The sequence below is a fragment of the Lissotriton helveticus genome, chromosome 6 (assembly GCF_964261635.1).
Source record: "Lissotriton helveticus chromosome 6, aLisHel1.1, whole genome shotgun sequence".
NCBI classification, from domain to species: domain Eukaryota; kingdom Metazoa; phylum Chordata; class Amphibia; order Caudata; family Salamandridae; genus Lissotriton; species Lissotriton helveticus.
Genome location: NC_136067.1, coordinates 1,696,343,768 through 1,696,357,111, shown reverse-complemented (window position 1 = coordinate 1,696,357,111; position 13,344 = coordinate 1,696,343,768). Strand labels below are relative to the sequence as shown.

The window sequence follows — 13,344 nt, the reverse complement described above, 5'->3', positions numbered from 1 at the left end:
CTTCCCATGCATGGTAGGAAAAATTAGCAAGAATTTAGAAAACAAACTCACTCACCTTTCTAGAATTGCACTTAAAAAGCTTTAAATAGTGTACAACTGTTTATGTAGGAAATGATTCGTAAAAAAACAAATACATAATGTTTAGAAATGTTTTAAAATAAACTGTGAAAAATACATGAACTAAATATTAATGTGTGTTACAAAGAAAAGAATTGCACTTAGCAACCATTTCTTAACATGTACATTAACAAGGCCCAAAGTCTTCCCACTCGACTCTTGCTCACAGGTACATGAATGAGATATTTGGAAATTATGACAGAACCAGCCTGGTGAGTCCATGGGCTCATGTTTTGGGCAAGGTATATGGGTGGTAAAAATGTGTGCGTCAAAAAACGTGTGGTAAAGGCATGCGTGATAATTGTCAGCGTTGTAGTGTTATACAACCATATGTATTAAAGTTTATGTAAGCCTACACATTCTCTCACTCCATTACACACAATTATAGCTACACTACACAATACGAGTACCAAACAGCTTATCACGCACAAAAAGAAAACACTGCCCATGTAGGCAAAAACTACAAACCCATACACGTCCAACCAAACGCAACCTATGGATCAGCATTCAGCCCCACATCAGGGATATGAAAGGATATATTAGTGCAGGTACGATGTAGTACCTTGTCTCATGTGTACAAGCCACAAGTGTTGTGCATGACTGGTACTTAGTGTGACTATGCTTTTCAGAATGAATGATTGTGAACCTGCATAGCCAGTAAATTCCAATATTGCAGAGATGTGGAATTTTTTAATCGCCCCACGCCCAGGGCATATGTTTTTGGGGGATGGAAGTGAAGGACAGAAAATATTCAGGTTATTTTGTTCACAGGACACACAGGTTCAACACCATGCAGCACAAGCTCTTAGGGTACCAGTTTACAGTGTCAGTAGTGAGAAAGATAAACGAATACGATGTTCAGAATTGTATGTTTGACTCATTAATGGAATGCCTTTACTTCTCGGGTGAGATCTGAGGACATAGAGCGAGCTGTAAGCTTGGTTTGCATCAAATAGCAGTGCATCAACATAAAAATGTGTACATGTTTTTGCAAAATTGAACAATGTATGACTTTTTAGAATGATCCTTTATTCTATGCAAATACATGCAGAAGAATGGGAAAACGATTAGTGATTTTACTTTGAAAGCAAACAGTGCACCTAAAACATATCTGTAACTTGGAAAACATAGACAAAGGTTACATACAGTTTAACTAAACTACTGTGCAATTTTAAGAACAATTTTCAACTTCTCTGAACCATCATTTAATTGAACGTGTTTAATGTATGCCAATGTCTTAACAAAAAATAAAAAACTGGAGAATCAGCGTGGAGCTGCTCGGCGCCATTGCCCGGCCTGACGTCTCGAGGACGCTTCACCATACTGCTGCAGCGGACTAGATGCCGGGTCTGAGGTTGCGGTGAGTCGTTTGCGGTGGCGGTACGGCGGTGATCTGATCTCCCCTCCCCGACTCCTAAGACCCCAGTAGCGACGGCCACACTACGCGGCCCTCGCACCCCTCATGATGCAGTCCGTGCATTCGCAACCAGAGAGTGCCGATCACCCTAACGCCTGGCGGTAACGGCTTGCACACTGAAAACGCTGTAACGCCTCCCGCACCCAGTCCCCCCTGCAAGCTGACCGGGGATGGGTTGGGACAGGCGCGAACGGGCAATCACCTCTCGGATCCATTGAGCGCCCCATTCGAAGTTGGCGTCGCGCTGCAGTGCGCCGTTTCCCTGTAAGGACCCCCTTCGCGGGATTGCTATCGTGCTGCTCTTTCTTCACCCCTGAGGCGGAAGCCGGGGGTTCTTCAGCTATTCTGCTACCTCTATTCTTTTAACTGTTGCCATCACGCTATTTTAAATCGCCACATGCTTCTCAAGTAGATTACTTACTTGACAGGACTTTTAGGTTACACTGCTAGTCCGTAATACCTCTTTCACCGATTCCTGCGCAGCCGAGTAGGGGCTGCGCTGAGAGATAGAAACAGGGCTTACCGCCACTGAGAGCCGCCATCTTGAGAGGGGTAAGGGATTTGCAGTCTAGCTGCAGGACGCCTCCCGCCCTCCCGCAGTACTTAAAACCCGCCACTTCTAACAGCGCGCTGATTGCTATCGTGCTGCTCTTTCTTCACCCCTGAGGCAGAAGCCGGGGGTTCTTCAGCTATTCTGCTACCTCTATTCTTTTAACTGTTGCCATCACGCTATTTTAAATCGCCACATACTTCTCAAGTAGATTACTTACTTGACAGGACTTTTAGGTTACACTGTTAGCCCGTAATACCTCTTTAACCGATTCCTGCGCAGCCGAGTAGGGGCTGCGCTGAGAGATAGAAACAGGGCTTACCGCCACTGAGAGCCGCCATCTTGAGAGGGGTAAGGGATTTGCAGTCTAGCTGCAGGACGCCTCCCGACCTCCCGCAGTACTTAAAACCCGCAACTTCTAACAGCGCGCTGATTGCTATTGTGCTGCTCTTTCTTCACCCCTGAGGCGGAAGCTGGGGGTTCTTCAGCTATTCTGCTACCTCTATTCTTTTAACTGTTGCCATCACGCTATTTTAAATCGCCACATGTTTCTCAAGTAGATTACTTACTTGACAGGACTTTTAGGTTACACTGTTAGCCCGTAATACCTCTTTCACCGATTCCTGCACAGCCGAGTAGGGGCTGCGCTGAGAGATAGAAACAGGGCTTAACGCCACTGAGAGCCGCCATCTTGAGGGGGGTAAGGGATTTGCAGTCTAGCTGCAGGACGCCTCCCACCCTCCTCAACACCCTATAAATTCCTCATGTCATCACGTCCGCGCAGCGGGCGGGTGCAGCGGGCGCGCCAAAGGCAAGCCCGTCTGCGCCCGTCCGAGCCCGCCCGGGACCAGGGGCCAACCCCTGGCTGTCCCCAACAACAAAGGCTAGTATACAATAAGGACTCTACTTCGATTTCGTCCTCCCTCACCTGCATGCTGCCTACACAAATTCCCCCCTCTAGAAACCCCTCATATATGCCCTCACTGCAAACTTGAGCTAATCGATCCCCCCATCCATTTAGATTCTAAGGACTATCTAATGTTTCTCCTTAACTGTCGATCTCTCGTTAAACATAGCTTGGCGATATCGTTGCTGTTAGAGGAACATATGCCGGATGTGGTATTTTTAACAGAAACTTGGCTCACCCAAGATTCCCAGTCTGATGTAGTACAAGCCCTTATTCCCGGCTATCAGATAGCCCGTTTAGATCGCCCACAGGGCAAAGGTGGAGGGCTGGCTATCATCTATAAAGACATCTATACATGTCGCTGTCTAACGGAGTCCATTGCGGACTGTGAAAGTCTCCCCTTTGTCATTGAATTCACACCCAATAATAGCCTCTCAGGCTTTCTTATTTACCGTCCTTCCGGTCCTATAAAAAAAATTCTGACGGATCTACCAAGTGTTGTAGCAGAACTAGTCACCTCCCCCTCAAATTTCACTTTACTGGGAGATTTTAATATCCACTTCGATAACATGCTAGACACCATTGCCATGGGAGTCACAACCAGCTTAGCTGCTATGCAACTAGAACAACTGGTGTCAGGTCCAACACACAACAAGGGTCCTCTCTTAGATCCAGTATTTAGCAATAGCAAAACTCTAAAGGTGGGCAGTATTAGCCATCTTCCTTGGACTGACCATTTCTTAATTCCTTTAACGTGGTCCACTCCCAAAACCTTACTCTATACTCCCCTCCCACGTACTACCCGAAACTGGTCCAAGCTCAATATAGACAAATGGATGAGCAATCTTACTGCCACTAATCCTTCACTTTCTCTTGATCCTTGCGTCAACAACGAGCTGTTTAACAACTGGATAACAAGCTCCTTGGATTCTGTACTTCCCTATCGAGCCTCCGGCGCTAAAAGGAAACAAACAAACGCTCCTTGGTATTCTGAAGATCTTAGGGAGAAAAAACGTCTTTGCAAAAGACTAGAGAGGAAATGGCGCTTATCCTATGATTCTACGGATAAAGCGACCTATAGAGAAGCTATCAGAAATTACAAAAACCAAATTACAGCTAAACAACCCACACATTATACGGAAAGGATTACATCGGCTAAATCCAAGCCTAAAGAAATCTATCAGATCGTGAAAACACTTACCAGGCTACCACCCCCATCATCAGGCAATGACAACTCATCCTCTCGATGTGAGGATTTGGCCAATGTTTTTTTTCTAAAAATAAATACAATTTATCTTTCCTTCTCCGACCCAGAAACAGAATTGTCCCCGCAAAAACTTGATCCACCGATTACACCAGAGGCCTCCCCCCATAATAAATATTTGGACCACTTTCCAATGCTACACCTTGACACCCTTGAGACCCTAATAAAGCAAATCAAATCAGGCTCACCCTGTGACCCTGCCTCCCCTGAGGTGCTGACCCAAGTCAATAAAGCCATCCTTCCCAATCTAATGGAGCTGCTGAATTCTTCCATCACGAGTAGGATAGTCCCACAGTCCTGGAAACACGCCATGGTCCGAGCACTGTTAAAAAAAAAAAAAAACACTCTCGATCCAACGAATTTTAACAACTATCGCCCGATATCACTGCTCCCCTGGGTTACCAAGATCTTAGAGAAACACTTCAACAGCAGTGTAACTCAATTCTTCGAGCACAACCATCGGCTCGACACCTCCCAGACAGGCTTTCGCCCAAAACACGGCACGGAGACAGCCTTGTTGGCAGTGACAGAAGAGACTAGGCGGATACTCGATCAGGGATGGTCAGTGGCAGTGATCCTCCTTGATCTGAGCGCCGCCTTCGATACGGTCAACCATAAAATACTTCTGGACCGCCTCCTCGATTTGGGAATATCTGGAGAAGCCCTGGAGTGGTTCAGGTCTTTTTTATCGACCGAACCTTCCAGGTCTTTGAAGGTACATCGGTCTCCTCGAGCAAGCCTCTGGGATGTGGAGTTCCACAGGGCTCCTCGTTGAGCACTACGCTTTTTAATGCCTACCTGAGACCGCTGGCTGGAGTACTACGTCCGCACGGTATTAACATCATCACCTATGCGGATGATACCCAGCTAGTGGTCTCTCTTGCACAAAGGAACAACCCACTACCGCAGTCCAACCTAACAACTTGTCTCGAGCACGTCAAGAGCTGGATGACTAACTCATGTCTGAAGCTCAACGACGACAAAACTGAGCTAATGCTTCTAGGCCCTCCAACTCTCTCCACCTTGGAACTGTCATGGCCTCTGAGCATGGGCACAGCTCCTACCCCCAGAGATAACATCAAAAGCCTGGGGGTATGGATAGATAAAATCGCTGACCTTCGACATGCAGGCAACCAAAGTCTCTGCGACCTGTTTTGGCCTCCTAAGGATGGTAAAAAAAAAAAATCTTTCCACTTCTCCCCTTTGAGGCCAGACAGATAGTCATTCAGGGATTAATTCAATCTCGCCTAGATTTTAACAATGCTCTGTACCTTGGGGCGCCGGAGTACACCCTACAAAAATTACAACGCACTCAGAATTGTGCAGCTCGCATTTTACTTGGCACCCCCCGAAGAACTTCAATTCAACCTGGCATAAGAGCATTGCATTGGCTCCCCATTAGGGAGAGAGTTAAGTTTAAATCTCTGTGCATTGCACATCAAACTACTGGAAATCAGGCCCAGAGATTAACCACTCTTTGGTACTGCCATATGAACCCACCAAAGCTCTCCGATCTTCACACACCTTCCTAGCCCAAATCCCAAGGATTCATAGAGCAAGGGCCGGAGGTCGTTCCTTCCCATGTTAAGCCCCGAAAATATGGAACACCTTACCTCTTCATCTTAGAGCAGACTCTAACCTTTTGAGCTTCCGCAAGAAGCGTAAAACGTTTCTTTTCAATCAATAGTGTTGCCTCATCCCTCTTCTTTTTAGAGCACTGATGGTAGTTTTAGCGCCTGGACGCCTCAGGGCAGCTGTTAGCGCTCAATAAAAACGTTTTTCATTTCATTTCTTCGCCTGACTCGTCTTTTTCATCAGCGGGCCTCAGACGGAGGTTTAATCCCTGGGCACGCCTTCAAAGAGCTGCGGGGACATCCCGACATCCTGCCACGGACTTCTGCTTAGGTACTTTTATGTGGCCACGATAACCTCAGCCTTGTAGCGCTTGACAGCCTGGTTACACTCTCCACTCGGCCCGGCGCACTCTCCCAGCTGCATCCCCCACCTGACGCCACACCACACCCAAGGTGAGCCCATCAATGCGCGCATAATTATGCCTGTAGCTCCTCTTTGAGGCCCCGTTACCGGCCCAGTTCTGCTCTAATCACCCGATCAGCTCCCCACATTGCTTGCAGATGGTTTGAACTGGCTTTGGCAATGGGAAATCTCGGACTGACATCATGTGATTTTGTATTTGTTCAATCGCTCAATCACAGCACATTTCGTGCTAGACCACTTCTCCTGACTGACTCTGGAAATCCTCCTCAGCCACTTTCTCACAGGCAATTTCGAAACTAGGTTGTTTCCACTTTCAACTGGGAGCCATCTTGTAATGGCTACCGACTCAGGGGCATCCATCGGGGACCTGCGCCCTTCTGCTAATCTGGTGTCCCCATCCTTCTGCAGATCTGCAGTTGTAAATTGACTTTATTTTGCAATAATTCAGGGCTCTTGAAATTGATTTAAACTGTAGTTTTTCTCCCATCAGCTGCATTAATATATATACAAAAGGGTGCTATAGTAAACAGGATAGTCACAACATACTCTCGCAGGTTTTTAGGATTGATGCTATCTCCTGACCGGTCATGTATACTCCCTCCTCCCCTACCCCCTACCCCTCCCCGCTCTACTCTTCTCCACTTTCCTGCTACTGACCTTTGCCCTCACTTGTTCTGGCCCTTAGCCCCCACCCTGTCTATCTGTGACTTTTCCCTCCTCAATTTGAGACCTAGCCATTTTGTCTGATGGAGCTACCTGGTTTAGCTGTAGGAGAGACAGGTCAGGGATTTCCCTCCTTGGACGTCACCTACCCAGTCGGTCTTTAGACAGACTTCCTTTCGTCTCTCCGGTCGTCTCTTCCCACATCCTCCCTCTATCTACGTCTCCCCTTCCCTCCTCTCTCAATGTACTAAGACTGAACTATTTTGACTGATGCCCACTGGAGCTACATGGTTTAGCTATAAGGGGGATGGGCCGTGGATTCTCTCCTTGGTCGTCAACTACCCAGTCGGTCCTTAGACAGACTTCCTTTCGTCTCTCCCCTTATCCTCCCTTTCTCACCTCCCCTGCCCCCTCCACTACTTTTCTCTCTCCTTTCTCTCCTCTCATAATGTATTACCTATTTTTTTTATGTATTTTGTAATTGTTGATCTTTTTGTGTTACATTGTTTATTTTCATGTAAAGCGCTCTGATACTTTCGGGTCTAGCCAGCGCTATATAAAACTCTTTAAATAAATAAAAATAAAATAAATACATTCTTTGAGAAATTCAAAACATAGCCCCTGCAGGTCAATGGCTTTACATTGGTGCAGTCTAAAGACATTCCCTGATTTTCCTTAAGTAGGCCTAGAAATCTGTGACAGTTGCAGGTTTCAAGGCATACTCATAGCAAACCTTTATGAACTCAACTTTACAAGTGTATATAGGTTTAGGGGAAAGTCTGCCGCATAAGCGCAAATTCACTTATTTAAACATTTTTATTTTCTCTCCGGTGACAATATCAGTTGTGAGTTTCTGCATGGGGGTGGGGAGTGTTACATATTAGAAAACGTTTTACTAATTTTGGCAGGAGTAAAATGTCCTACCTTTTCCAGTCTGAGAAGGGGTTGGAGAGGAGTTGGTGAATACCCATAAAAAGATAAGTATGTTTGGTGTGCAAAAAGTCAGAGGGCATTCCAGGCCAGGAGCGACCGTTTCCTGCCTATTTCCAACCCAAGTGAGCAGATTTGCACACGTGTAAATGTTTACATGAGTAAACGTTTGTATGAGTGAAAAAAACTACTTTTGTAAGTATAAGCCAAACTTAATTGCATGGACAGCCCACAATAATTAGGCTCTGACAAGACTTTGCAAGGTTTATGGCTTAGTATGAGGGCAACCATGGGAACCATGCCATAATGATATTTTGTGATCTTCCAAGAATTATACAACGTAGTTAAGTAGAGAATGTCAGACTAGGAGCAATCTCCTTCATCCACAGTTGAGCAAGTAGGCCGCACGTTGAATCTGAGTTTATTTACAGTGACATTTTGTGAACTTAAGTGAATGCTAAGAAGTAAATTTGCCAGAGCAATTCACAAGACGCTTCCTCAGAAACTAAAGCAGCAAAAACAGCAATTATAGGTCATGTATTCAGCTACAATCAGACCACTGACATAATGAAGGTCCTAGTCCTGGCATATTCAGAGCTCTACCGTGAGCAGAAAGCTAGCCGAACAGAGCCCTTTCATAAATAGCGCCTAGGCATATTTCAGATAAATAGAGCACTGGTTCAGTGTCTGGTACATTCATAGTCTAATATAATGAAAACAGCGTATGATCTGAGCCTTGCTAGAACCCAAACCATGACAGCATATAAGCCCTGGGACATCCAGAGAGACTATTACAGCTCTAATATAACAAGAACACTGACATATTTTGTCACCTCATTGCAAAGGAACCAAATGGACAAGTGGACTTTTTTGTTGGACAAACAGATTTCTGAAGCAGCTAGCCCCTTGGATGATTAAATAGTTAATATAATTCAAAAGCCCCGAGACCGCATAGGTAAACTTCCAGAGAATGGAATCCATCTCATTGAGTTTGTATTTTGATCGCACTAGCTTGAGACTCACATGCAGAGTTTCTTGGACCTTGGTGAACAGGGTACACGATTTAGGACTGTCCATGTATGATACTGGTTTATATAACTGAATTGCACGTTGTACAGGGGGCAGTATGTGGACTTACACAGGTTAGCAACAAAAAGGCATGGTACCCAAGCTTGGTTGTTATTGTACACATTAGGAAACCAGGGTTACACCTGAGCATGTGTGTTTGATGAGCTCCACAGAGGGTTGATGCTAGAAGGGACAGTCAAGGTTATGACTATTACAACTTGCAATGTAGTCTAAGAAGGAGCAGTCATGCACTGTTACAAGAGGAATTTCAGCCATAAACCCAAAGCGTTCCCTGTGTATAATTCAATGAAGAAAGGGCAGTTTTACACAACTTAGTGTGATCACTTTAGAGCACACAATGTGAAACATTCATTCATGTTCTCACTATTAAAAGTTAAAGGCTAAACTGAGAAATAAATAATTTTTGAAAACCCTCACCCCTCAGCAATGTCATGTGCCTAGAGTGAATGTGCTGTTTCAGTGCGCTTCACAGGTGTTCTTACGTATGACAATAAAACGTGTGCAGCAATTTATATAACCAACCAGCTATGCAATTCGTGTACGTTATGCACCAGCGAAAAAAGCATCCAGCAAAATTCTGAAAAACGAAACTAAAAATAAAGCATAATCATTTTCACAATTAAGCAGGCGAATTAACACACTGGCAACGAAGTGCTTCGTAGTGTGCAAAAGTTAGAAGAGCTCAGGCATGCAGGCAGGCACACCGTCACCCGCCTGTGAGGTACCCTGTCACTGTGCCTCTCTTGCTCCTTCAGTACATACCGATCGACCTGTACGTGCTTCAGCTTGTGGGCACTCTCACCTTCAGGACTTTGGTCACGCCGTTCTTCTTGCAGATGCCGTTCCTCGGGATGTCGCCAAGCTTCCCGGCAGGGCAGCAGTGGCCGTTGCTGAGGGAGTGGTGGCGCTGGGAGTCAGCCATGGAGGCGCGCTTGCCAGGTGTACAGGCAGCGAGTACGGTGTACGGCGGCGTCCCGGAGGAGGAGAGGGTCCGGCGCAGGCAGAGAGTTCCGGGGCAGCCACAGACAGGGGCGAGGCTGAGCTAGAAGGGACCCGACCAGCCCATCCGGCTTTTCCAGCAGCAGAGGGCGGGGGCTCGGGCTCGCCCTCCTCTAGTTCTCGCAGGGACCGTCACCTTTGCACACCTCCTGGGCGGCGCAGAGCTGGCGTACCCGGGTCACCAGGCAACGAGTGCGGGCCTGCGGCGCCCGGACGTCGCCACTGGTCGCCATGCTAGCCCCGTGCCGGCGCACCCGCAGGACGCTAGTGCCGCAGCCGAGACCCTCCGCATGTGGGCGGGACGAGGGGGAGGGGAGAGGAGGACATTTAAACACACGCGCGTCTTCAAACCGCACCAAACTCTTGCGGGAACAGGGAAACGCCCAAGGTGAGAGAGTGAAGCGCTCCCTGGAGGTTCAGGGGTTAGTTACACAATCGCAGAATGTAAGGGTTACACAATCGCAGAATTTAAAGAATGAACATGGGTAGGGCAGCGCTGAAGGGAGTTTATTTCCTGGATAGTTCAAGCCAAGTGTGTACAAGAACCTGGCCGTGACCGCAGCAGGGAGAGCTCTGGGTGTCCAAAGCTCTTGATGTGCCGTTGTTTTTAAGTTTTGTATAATGCGAATTCAAGCCGAAGGTATTGGGGCGGGTTATACAGCACCAGATACATTACACAAGGTCACGTTCACGTTCTTTAAGCCTGGGGAGATGAAGTGATTGCCGAGAATCACAGGATGTTGATCCGACGCCGAGACTCAAAACAGGTTCTTCAGGTTCAAAGTCGGCAGCTCAGTCCATAACGTCATATCATTATCCCGAGAGCTTCCTGCTTTCATGAGTACCGCGTAATGAAGTATACTTTTATTACATTGCATGTGGCATATACAGGCAATCTTTATTAAAATAATCTAATGTTTCTAAAGCTAATAAATGAGCAGAATAAAGAAAATGCAGCATGTTTCTGTCCTACTTGAAGAAAACACAGATATAGGACCCAATAGTTTTATGTTCTATTTGGATAAAATGCTGGTTCCTGAACTACAGAAATCTTTGTACTCTTAAGGATGTAGGTTATGCGCTGAAATGCCAACCAAAGCCAGAACAACTGTAGGTGTGACTTGGATAGGCAGAAAAAAAGATGACCACGTTTATAAAATACTCAATGTAAATGATAATGTGCAAAGCCTTCTCCTCTGTTTGTGCTGTTACATATGTATTTTGTGCAAAACCTCCTCTGACGTTGTGATTTTCTGCAGAGACTCCTGTCCTCTGTCACGATGCACACACCCTGAATTCTTGTAAGGCTGACAACTTCCTTAGCGATTTTTTTAATCTATTAACACTCAGTATTCTGACAACTTCCTTAGCGATTTTTTTTTATCTATTAACACTGTATTCTGGGATATATAGGTTCATTTACAAATCTCAGAACGCAGATTGCTTTTAACTAAAAAAAAATGGGCCCAGCTGAAGGTGCTTGTGAAGACACGGGGACCAGTTGACGATCATTTTCTATGGAGCTTATACCTGAAATTTCCAAGGTCCATGCGTAAGTAGTTCATCCAGGGCAGGCCATTTTTTCTTTGCTTTTGGGATTTGTAGCCCCGTTTTATTTTGCTACAAATTTAAGACTAACATTTCCAGAATGCCAAGAAAGCTGGTTAATGATGTTGATCGATCGAGGAAGGTATCCTGCCTCCGATCTTGGCATTGGAAAGTAGTGCTCAGGTCAGGCGCATCTGATCACCCAGCAATAGCCGTGGTCCAATCACATCAAGAAAAAAGTGTCGCTATGGAGAAGTGTGGCTAACTGGTTAGAAGCGGCAGACCCTGAAGCAGAGATCGGCCCGGGACCAGGGTTCAATTCCTGACGCGGCAGGGTCTTGGGTCAATGTCCGCAGACTCGATAATTCTCGCCAAGGTGCCTACGCTAACCATGGGTCCCACTCTGCAACTCTGGGCAATAGCTTGCTTAATCTCCACAACGGCCCCATCAGCGCCGGGGATGCCTGGCTTCACCTTGGAGGTGCCCAGGAGGGACCATCTCACAGGGAAAGCCAGGACGGGTTCCCCAGCGGTAAACAGCGCCACGGCACTCCGAGAGGGAGTAACAGTGCGCTTTACAAGTATGCTTACCTTTACCTACCTTCACAAACCACTCCCTTGGGACAAACTCCAAGAACTAAGGTGTGTAGGCCTCTTAGCCCTTATCTGCAGGTCACATGCAGTGCACACTTGGTGCTGTGATTAACCTATTCATTTACAGATTAGAGAAAGATTACAAAGGTAATTAACTGTAGGCCTTGTTGGATTTGGTGACTGGCGCTGCGGCCTGTTAGGCCGAGTAGGCGCAGTTAGCAACACCACTGATCAGACACACACACTCGTGATTGTGGTAAACTACCCGGGCCATGTCCCAGATTCCTTTATTTTTATCTCTCTCGTCCCTACGTCACGGTCATGACCATCAGGACTCAAACACAGAGGGAGATATCATTGAACACCCCTCCATGGATTATAATATTCAGCAAACCCACCCGCCTAAACATAACAGGCCTAGACTCGCCCTTATTGTTAGAAGTTTAGGCGTCCCCAGGGCATGGCTTGACACTGACTGCTATCAAAATGTAACAACTTGTTTTGGGCCCTAAGGGAAGGCACAGCAGAGACCACCAAAATCTCATGTAAGTGTTAAAAAGGCCTATTTATTGAAGACGGGTGCACCTCCTAAAACATTACCCTTGGCCTATGCCTAAAAAAATGAATCCTCGCTATACATTTTTTAGCTATCTTGCCTCCTCCCCTGACCCCCTAAGGCTCCCCCTTCTCCAGTTCGTTGCAACTGTTTACAACCCTTATACAATCATTAACTGTTGAACTTTTAATCCTGTAAACTCTAACCTATTTCTAAAACATCTACCTACCTGAACATCTCCTAATTAACTTCCTGTTATTGCTTGTTCCCAGATTAACTTGGGTCCAACATAAATTTAACTAGGAAAACCGGTGAAAACTCTAGAAAACTCACGCCACTCAGAAAAGTCCTTCCCCTGTGCCTAACTTATGACTTTTCTGACCCCTCCAACCTAGGGTGCTTCGGATATCTTCTAATATTGAAGGGTCTATCGATAATCTCTTTCATCTGTATCAAATACCATTCTATCCCGAAGCTTGACAAGTGTACACCATGGTCCCTGAAAAAAGAAACCCGCATACTTTAATTCTGGGTGTTCTACTCTCCATATCCCTTCCTTTGTACAAAAATTCCTCATGTCCCTATTAATTTTTCTCCTCGCTTTCTCAATTGCAGCGGGCCTTTCTGCCCCTCTCTAATGCCTCCTGGGAATAAATTCTGACCAAATGATAATACACCCTGACCATAATTGTTTGATTTCTAACAAATCCCA

General features: G+C 46.1%; 1 protein-coding gene across 2 annotated transcripts in view; it reads right to left on the bottom strand.

Moving 5' to 3' along the window:
• SPTLC3 (serine palmitoyltransferase long chain base subunit 3) overlaps nucleotides 1–10,373 on the bottom strand; it is an 822,967-nt gene extending 812,594 nt beyond the window's left edge. The window contains exon 1 of one of the 2 annotated variants that reach the window (XM_078649546.1): nucleotides 9,738–10,373. In XM_078649546.1, the coding sequence (XP_078505672.1) occupies nucleotides 9,738–9,857 (120 nt within the window). In that variant the 5' untranslated portion in view covers nucleotides 9,858–10,373. The remainder of the gene's footprint in view (nucleotides 1–9,737) is intronic. The other variant, XM_078649545.1, reaches the window with a different exon arrangement.
• Between the last annotated feature and the right edge of the window lie 2,971 nt (nucleotides 10,374–13,344).